This window comes from Montipora capricornis, chromosome 8 (genome assembly GCF_036669925.1).
Source record: "Montipora capricornis isolate CH-2021 chromosome 8, ASM3666992v2, whole genome shotgun sequence".
Classification (NCBI taxonomy): Eukaryota; Metazoa; Cnidaria; class Anthozoa; order Scleractinia; family Acroporidae; genus Montipora; species Montipora capricornis.
Window position 1 is genome coordinate 1,466,706 of NC_090890.1, and position 9,413 is coordinate 1,476,118.

The 9,413-nt window shown below is 38.7% G+C and overlaps 1 protein-coding gene across 1 annotated transcript in view; it reads right to left on the reverse strand.

Annotated features, from left to right (window-relative positions):
- Positions 1-337, reverse strand: part of LOC138059889 (uncharacterized) — a 2,293-nt gene extending 1,956 nt beyond the window's left edge. Inside the window, exon 1 of the mRNA XM_068905539.1 lies at positions 43-337. Within this exon, the coding sequence (XP_068761640.1) occupies positions 43-337 (295 nt within the window). The remainder of the gene's footprint in view (positions 1-42) is intronic.
- Positions 338-9,413: the final 9,076 nt, after the last annotated feature.

The following is a 9,413-nucleotide window of genomic DNA, read 5'->3' on the forward strand; positions in this document are numbered from 1 at the left end:
CTATACTAGAAAATAAAGGAGCACTGGGTAATATCTCACTACCTGACGACTCAACAGCCCTCACTGGAGTATTTGTAATAGAGGTCACGTCGTGTTGCACTGGGTCGGCGATGGAACTGGAAGAATTCTGGGCCGCGTTGGTCGACTGTATCGCCGTTTTCACTGCAGCCACAATAGACGAAACCATTGCGTCGGAAAGGCCCTCTGATCCCACACCAGAGGTAGACGCCTCAACGGCTGCTTGAGGTGGAATTTCGACCGGGTCAGGAACAAATTGTACGTTGACAATATCATCTGACGGTTCTGTTGTTCGTCTCGATTTCCTTCGTGGCGGCATGTTGATCAGTAAGGCCTACAAAACTTAGCTAGAGTTAATTCGGACATGTTATAGGCAAAGTCGGAATTAGACAACAAGGAGAATCATAGGGGCAGAATGCATTGTGCGCCAAATCACACATACAGGATGTCCATTAACCAGTCATCATATAATCACATGTGATGTGAGAGCGTCAGTCATGGGCCGATCATATTGGTGTCCATAAAGACACATGTAAAAGCGTTAGTAGCTGGAGTGAATTGGCGACGGCCGGATTTGGTTGTCACTCAAGCAACATAACGCAACAAATTCCAAAGACCATGATTGACATAAATCAGGGATGGGCATCACACAGGAATGCACAGAATCCCAAAGCAAACATTAGGTGCGGTTACACTAGACCTCTTGCCCATGGGGAACCTTGGGGTTACGGCTTGGGTTGGGTTTACCCTGGGTTATGATCGACTCCCCATTTGCGGTTACACACTTGTAAATTACCCAAGGGAAGGTAAGCGTTGGCCTGTTTTGGTGGAAAACTTACCTTTAAGATAAGACAAGATGAGATTTATTAGTCTTTCCACTAAATGGTTTTTGAAAAACTAATTACAATACAAAATGCATTAAAATTAAGGATCTAAAAAAAAAGGTAAACATCTAAGATCTACATCTGAACGACAAACTTTTCTTTGGCTTATTTTCAGTAATTGTCACGATCGGCGCTTCTCTTAAACTGTCCACTTCAATCAAGTTCAGCGATTCATCGCTTCATTTTAAGAAGGCAACAAAGACGTCGACTTCAGTTACGCTTTCTCTAGTCCTTGCAACTCTCCAATTTAGACGTCGACTTGATGCTTGACAGAAAAGGCGGGCTTGGGTATTTCCACGTCCGCAGTTGTTTACACAGTTCATCACAGCATGTATTTTCCTCGCGTTCGGCAATCTTGTGATTGGTTGAGCCGCTTTGGGGTTTTGTTAACCATAAGACTTACATCTGGAACTGTCATAGGCAATTCTTTTGTTCTTTTTGACGTATCCATGGAAATTTCCCACAGGAATTTTTCCTTTGGGCAGATCGGTTACACATAAAAAATTGCTTCCCCGTGGAAAAAGCCACTTACCCAAGGGAAAAATGGCTAGTGTAACCGCAGCTATTAAATTGCAAAAATTTGGTTTATCAACGGAGTTGATAATGTAAGTTGACCACCGTACAGAGATTCTAAAAGCTGACGTTTCGAGCGTTAGCCCTTCGTCAGAGCGAATCGCACCACAGTTTCTTAAGAAACTACCCCTTTATTAAATTGCCATAATAGCACATGGGCAGAACAAAGAAAGACACCAAAAGCCCACTGAACGCAATTCCTTGGCAAAGGCTATGCACTTGCCAAAAATCAAAACTGGTTGGCCAAAAATTTCTTTATGTTGTCAGGCGTTTTAAACAATGCATAACTGCCCCCCTGACACTCCTGTACAGTTTATACTGCCCTTCTTTATTTAAGTGGACACCATCGTATGACAAGTATGAACTGGAAGCCCGCCAAAATCCCCGATGCGTCCAGTATATGGCAAAGGGGAGCGGTTCTAAGACCCCTTTAAGGTACTGCGTCAGAATTTGTACATTAGCATTGAAAGTCCCAACCGGGTGCCTTTTAACGGTTTGACCGACGCATACTAAGCGAACCCCGTACTCGTGATGGAGTAAACAGACCAAATCCTCGATGGCAGAGCCAACAGATGCTGGAGACGACCGACGAACTGTGAGGTCGTTAGGACCGATTTGTAAAAATACAACATCAGGTTTAAAACGTTCTACTTCGGTTAAGTCAAACCGCCTAACCTTATCGATTGTTCGACCCCCCACGCCATGCCAATGAATTGTAACCGAGGTATTAATGTTTAAGTTAAGGTTATATGTGGGACTATTCTTAATAATAAAATCCCGGAGCCTACGTATAAAGGAGTGGCCCAAAGTCAGAACCCTTCGCTGCTCCATACAGAGAAAGGGATGCAAAAGAACTTGCCTGAAAAAATTGAACAGATAGCTTGCCACACGATGGTATAGAGGTCGAAATGGGCGCTCCTATGTGCGCAGCATACTATAAAGCAATCCTCCATCACGTGTTCCCTAGTACCCAGTTCACGCAGCCAGTGCTTGATAACAACAGGCATCCCGATACAAAAATGTAATTATGTTTGGGACATAATTTTTATTTTACAGGAAAAAAATATTGAGACAAACAACATATTTGCTATTAGAGGTAAAAACCACTTCCTATTTCAGACAACAAAACCCAGTCGTGTCAAATTACCATAGGCAACAAAATGAATTTCAGGATCAAACCCTTTTCTGGAGAACCTTTTCCTTGAATAATGAAGCACAAAATAGACGACAAGCTTTCTTTCAAATAATTCTTGGCTGTCACAATTTCCAAATTTTTTTTTTTTTACTTGAAGACCGTGCAAAGTTGAGTGCAAATAAATACAAATAGCCAGACAACAGAGATCACAGATCCAATGACTTAAGGTCTTCGATTCCTTCTTTGTCTTTGTTGAACCCATGTAAGTTACCAGAGAATTTTCCATTTCGTTTCAGTGTTGTACATAGCATCACAATTGGTAAAATATTAGAAATATAGCTCACTTTGATTACGGCTCGACGGGCGAAAGATTGTTGTCGAAGTCCATTACTCGTAGCTTTTAAGATTCCAGATATTTATTTTCCACCGCCTGTCTTGTTTATTCAATTGACGCTCCCTTCTTGAGCTCCATAAAGCTATTTTTTGTGTTAAGATCCACCAAAACACTATTTGTTTTAATGACTTCGACGCCATTGCAGGTTAATTTAATATTCTACTGTGTCCATCAGAGAAATCTACGCATTTTCCTACCCCCCGAAACTTATCAAAATACGCGGAGAACACTCTATGGACAAAAACCCCACTTACTGGGGGAGTGACAGGAAAGACTTTTTCCGACACGGAAAAATCGGAGAAATGAAACGCAGATTCCGACTGGGTTTGTAACCCAGTAATGAATGTGGTAATCTGGCCTACACTGCTAAATTGAAGAGATGAGATTAGAAACAGCCAAGCAACCAAATTCAATTTTATAAAAGGAAGATTAGTCAAACGGAAGTGAGCTGTTTTCTTTTTAAAGTTATCGTGACACTATCATATCTATATAATGATAAGTACTTTTTTTCTCTGTGAGAGACGATTAGTTTAATTGAAGAGACGAATGTCCTGGCATGCGGAAAGTTCACCTCAGGTTTCTATCCTTGGCTTAAAAACTTCACGTGCTTAAGTTCTGTGATATCTGTGTGCAACAAGTATGGTGTATAAATCCTACAACAAAAATGCAACGCTTTATTTATTATTTTTTTCAATAGCTTCGCCAAATAAACAAACAAAACAATTACGTATACAAAAGAGCATTGGCTGGGACACCGCAACAGCTGTGGCCAATTACAGCGGGCCCGGATACTAATAAGAACTGGATAAAAACAAGGGATGTTAAAAAATACAGCAATACAGAAAGAACTATACAACTACATACAACAAGTTATTGGACGGAACAAGGGACGAGCACTATTGCATTTTAAACAGATAGACTTGAACGAACGTGGGTCATCACAGTTATAGGAAACAGCTAACGCGGACTTATAATAATTAAAAATAACCGATTTAAAGGAAGCTAAGGTCGATGAGCTCAAATCTAGTTCGTCCGCTAAACAATTCCAAATTCTACTAGTTCTAATAAGAAAGGATTTCTGGTAAGTAGATGTTTTACATTTCTTAATTATGTATTTATTAACGTTGCTGGTTGAGGATCTAGTACGTCTACCGAATTTTCGAACTTCAGGTAGAACAGAGACATTCACGTTCATTGTACCCATGTATTTTTGGCCTTTGCTTTGCAAAAGGGTTGTACACCTTAAATGGAAAGATTGGTAGATGAACACAAAACGTGTCTTGTGACCAAAGGTTGATTGTGTTCACAATGTGATACAATAAATCGAAAACTCAATGTCTTATAACAATAATTTATTATTTTAAAAGACAGTTCTTTCAACGATGACATGTTCGTGTTGTTTTAGTTTTAAAAGAGATTATTATGTAACTTTGTTGATTATTACATGATGAACAAACTGAATTCTTCGTTGTATTACAAAAAGTAACTTAAGTTTAATTCCGCTCTTACTAGAACAACTGTAGTGAACAGGAATTTATTAATGCCACTAAATTAATTGTGTGTAGAGACAATAAGAAATGTGTCACAACGTTATCTTAAATTCAAGCCCATACATGTGATATCAATTTGCCCATTACAATTTTCTAACTGTAAACATGCCTAAGGCCAATACTTAAAAAAAAAACTGATTCCGGTTGATTTGTTTCAGAGAATCAATAAAAATAGCAAAGCTTAGTTCAAGGAAACAGTAAACTGCACCTGGTTAAAGAATACTGAATAAATTGATGAAATGCTTTCCATCATTTGTCTCCTGATCGTGAAGTGACTGTCTACTGATAACATATTTGCAGGCCTTGTCTGCTTTTTACGTGGGATGCCCCCTGCAGGGCAGACCACGTTATAGAATGGAAGCCATTTGTTCATTCAATCAATCTTTGTTTGCCTCAATTTTAAATAATATAAACTTTAAAACATACAGTTAGTGGCGAGGAGACCTCTAAGAAACCATAGGGCGTATTGCTGAGAGGTCTCCTTGGTGAAACGTGAATAAGAAATCAGCTACAGCAAAAGGTGAGCGAAGAAAACGAAAACGAAATGAAAAGAAAAAAAAAGAAATCAAACTGCTATTTTCACGGCTTCATAGTTTATGTTATTTGCTTTTATATTGAGTAACGTTTATTGAATTGTTAATGATTTCAACAAACTGTCTTTTAAAGGAAGATAATCTGGAAAGGGATGTAATTGAAAGTGGCAAAGCATTCCAGATTTTTGGTCCTTAATAGAGTATAGTGAACTGCTTAATGTTTGTCCTGCACATATGGGGCCTAAGAAGAGATGAAGCTCTAGTGTCATAATTCTGTATTTGATTATTTGTGAAGAATAGATTTTCAAAAGGCAAAAGTAATAAATGATGATGGTATATAAAAATATCTAGGATTTTCAATTCAGCAAATAGGGGGGAAGAAGGGGCGAGGAATTCTGAATTCGTTATGGCTCGCACAGCTCATTTTTGAAGAAGAAATATGTGATTTAAGTTCGTGACATATGTTGAAGACTGGACTACTGTACAGTAAGTTAAATAGGGATAGATTAAAGTATAATAGAAAGATGTTTTGGTTTTGGTTGAGAGAAGAAAGCGACACCTATATATAATACCAACGAATTTAGCTTTTTTTTTTACAAATATAGCCAATGTGAGATATCCACGTAAGAGCTTCATCAAGATAGACACCTAAGAATTTCACTTCCGTTAGATGCTTAATAAGTAGCACATTATCAAATAAAATAGAGGAGCTCATATGGATTACTTTTTGTTTCGGCTTAAATATGACATAATTAGTTTAGCTTAGTTTTCTTTATGTTGACAGACAGTTTGTTGGATTTCATCCATAAGCTGACATTAGTCTGATCAGTCAATTCGTTATTACAGAAATAACGCGACTAGGGTCAGAGGTAGAATAATTAATGCTAGTATCATCTGCAAAGAGCAACGACTCAGCTAGTTTAGTGGCGTTTGCGAGATCATTAATGTAAAAAACAAAAAAATAGGAACACAAGATGGAGCCCTGGGGCACTCCGCATCTAATTATCTGGTCGGAAGTACGGGTTTCACCGAACTGTACAAATTGTATACGATTTCTCAGATAACTTTTGATCCATTGCTGTGCTGGACCGCGTATGCCGTAGCATTCAAGTTTCTGAAATAAAATTTTCCTATCAAAAGCCTTAGAGAGTTCAAGGAATATACCGGCCGTACTTTCATTTTGGTCCATAGACATTGCAATTTTGTTTATAAGATAGATAAGCGGTAGTGCAGTAGAATGCTCTTTTTCAAAATCCAAACTGGAGTGAATAGAAAAGATTGGGAGAATCTGCAAATCCTGACAAACGATTATGCATCACTTTCTCAAAAATTTTAGAGAAATTTGGAAGCAAAGAAATTGGCCTCTAGTTGGTAAATAGATCAGGATGATCAGTTTTAAACACAGGAATTACTTTGGCAATTTTTAATTTATCTCGGGGAATATTCCTTTAGAGAGAGACAATTTATCTACAGTGTTCTTCCTCATATCCACAAATTGTAACGTTTGTTATCATTGGCTAGTTGCTGCAAATAGAAAACAAAATGGCATATTTTCACCCCCGGGCCATATGCTCATTCTGCGTCATCCACAAGCCTTCTCTTCGTTTGTTTCCCGAAATTGGAGGTACACGAAAGAATTCCTTTCGTCGAAAGTAGTGCTTTCCGACTAAGGCACGGATAACCTAACCCTTGTATCAAATGTGGCAACCTGAAATTTCATTTATTATTGAAGAAAATGCTTTGCTTTTCTTGTCAGATCACTGTCGAAAGCACTAACTAAAACCTTTGAGCAACCACGCGGAAAAGGCACTCGTGGAAAAGATATTTTGAATTTTGAAATTCCCCAAACCTGGTTTGTTGGAAATAGACGAGCTAATGTCAAAATTTGATTGCAATCAAGCAAAGCGCCTTTGGTGGTAATCTTTACATTGTTATCTTCAAGGTAAAAATTAATTTTTAGGAAAACAGTGCCTCAAGAAAAAGCTAGAATAGCTTTTGTATCAGTATTCTTCGGATTTTTGACGCATGTTTTCCGAGTGGATCGGCCTTCATGCTAAACAAAGAAAGTATGCGCACATTGATCTCATCAAACACACCAGCTGAAGCAGAGAAAAAGTGGAAGAGGACCAACGCAAAAGCTTTCAACAGAAGCACAATGTACGTAGGATGTGCACAAAAACTATCACAAACAGTGCAGTGATGGTAGCCTGCGTAGCAAGCGTTTCATTTATTTATTTATTTATTTTAATAGATCTTTATTTAACCACGGCACAATTCATCAGCAATATAAAACCGTATGTACAATTAAAAATTTAAAACCAAGTATAGATAAAACTTTGTAAACTACATTAACCATCTTGCTCAATAGCTGCTTTCCATGAATGCCGTGTTTAGAATAATGGCCTAGATAACCTCTTTAATCAGTCGTTTGAATTGATTGAAGGACTCTGCTTTCCTTAGTTCTAATGGCAAACTGTTCCACACAACTGCGCCACTATAGCTAAAGCTGTTTTTGTAGTAGTTTGTGCGCGGTTGCGGAACTGTCACATTTACCTTATTCACGACATGCTCAATAGGAGAGCCATTGATTGAAGGTCTAGGAGGAACTGTTAGAGTACACAGCCTCTGCATTGACCCAATTAGCATAAATTCAGTTTTGGTCATATTAAGCGTGAGTGTATTCGCTATCAGCCAATTGCTAACATTTACTAAATCATCATTTAGACAAGATTGGGTATTGTCAGCGCTGAAACCGGCGTAGGTCAGGTGAGTATCGTCGGTATATATCCTTGATTGACAATTTGAAAGGAAATTTGATAAATCATTAATATTCAGTAAAAATAACAGCGGTCCTAGGATAGTGCCTTGAGGAAAACCACAGCTTAATGAGCAGCTCCTAGAGAGCGTCCCATTAACTGAGCATCACTGTATGACTCAAACCAAGAGTGCGCCTTATCGCATATGCCAAAATTCCTTAATTTAGATAAAAGGATTTAAAGATCGACCGAATCAAAGGCCTTCGTTAAGTCCAGGAAGACGACTTCATTGATTTTTCCTCGGTCAACGTTGTACGCCCAAGAGTCTGTAGCCTCAAGTAGAGCAGTGACAGTAGAAAAAACCCGATTGGTATATATATATATATATATATACCGTACATCCTGTGCCCAAGTTCAGGAGTTGCCATAAAGCCATTATGGTGACAACCGGGAGGGCACATTGTATACATATTGTATATATATATATATATATATATAAGCCTGCATCATTAACTTGATCCCTCTGATTAGCTGATGCCTAAGTTGGTGTTTGCCTGTGAATCGTTAGTCGATCCTTAGGTTTAAGGCTATGAAGGGGTTTAGGCTTTCCCATCCCACCCGTGAAAGAATCCCGGGATACTCACGATAGGCCAATTCACTGTCTCGATAGCTGCGTTGCCAGCGTGGTTGTCCTGATGGTGTAGTGGTCATCACACCCTACCGGTATTCAGGGGGACGTGGGTTCAAATCCCGCTCAGGGCAATTCTTCATGTTTTTCATTTGCTATAATTAATCAGTTGATTAACGGGATGGGTTTCATTTCTTCATTCTACGGTATATATATATATATATCTATATATATATATATATATATATATATATATATATATAAAACTGGATTTGTCAAAAGGTGCCTGCAGAAATTGTGAAAACAAGCCAATTCTACTACCGTCACAAACTTGAAGAAAAGCTACCCTCCCCACCCCTGTGCTTTGGTCAGACAACCAACAATCACCTACCCACATACACCACAGTGCGGGTTCACTCTAACTGGTGATCAAAAGCAAACTATCATTGAAGCCTAGACTAGTCCAGGAAAAATTGCCAATGAAGGCATGCTACAGTGCTGCCACAAACTCTAACTGCAGTTAAAGTCTCAAAGTAGCAACCTCCCCAGCCCTGTGCTTTTCACACACCACCCACAGTTAGAAATGTCCCTGGGCTGTTTGGCAAAACAGGCCTTGACGGCAAGCGCCCTCCATTTTGAGAGGCCACAATGGCTTGAACACGGGCTATGCCCGTGCTCAAGCGAAAACTCCAGTAGCTACCTTTAAGCAAATTCGCTCATATATATATATATATATATATATATATATATATATATATATATATATATATATAATGAATGTGTAAGTTTGAGCGGGGAAATAACAACAACTAACTGCCCCATTTACCTTTGGATCACCAACCTATTCCCTTCAGAAGGCGATTCACAGTGATTTCTGACAAGTATTAATTAGTAGTGTAGGATGGGAACAGAAATCGATACAACAAAGGAAATGAGTGAAAA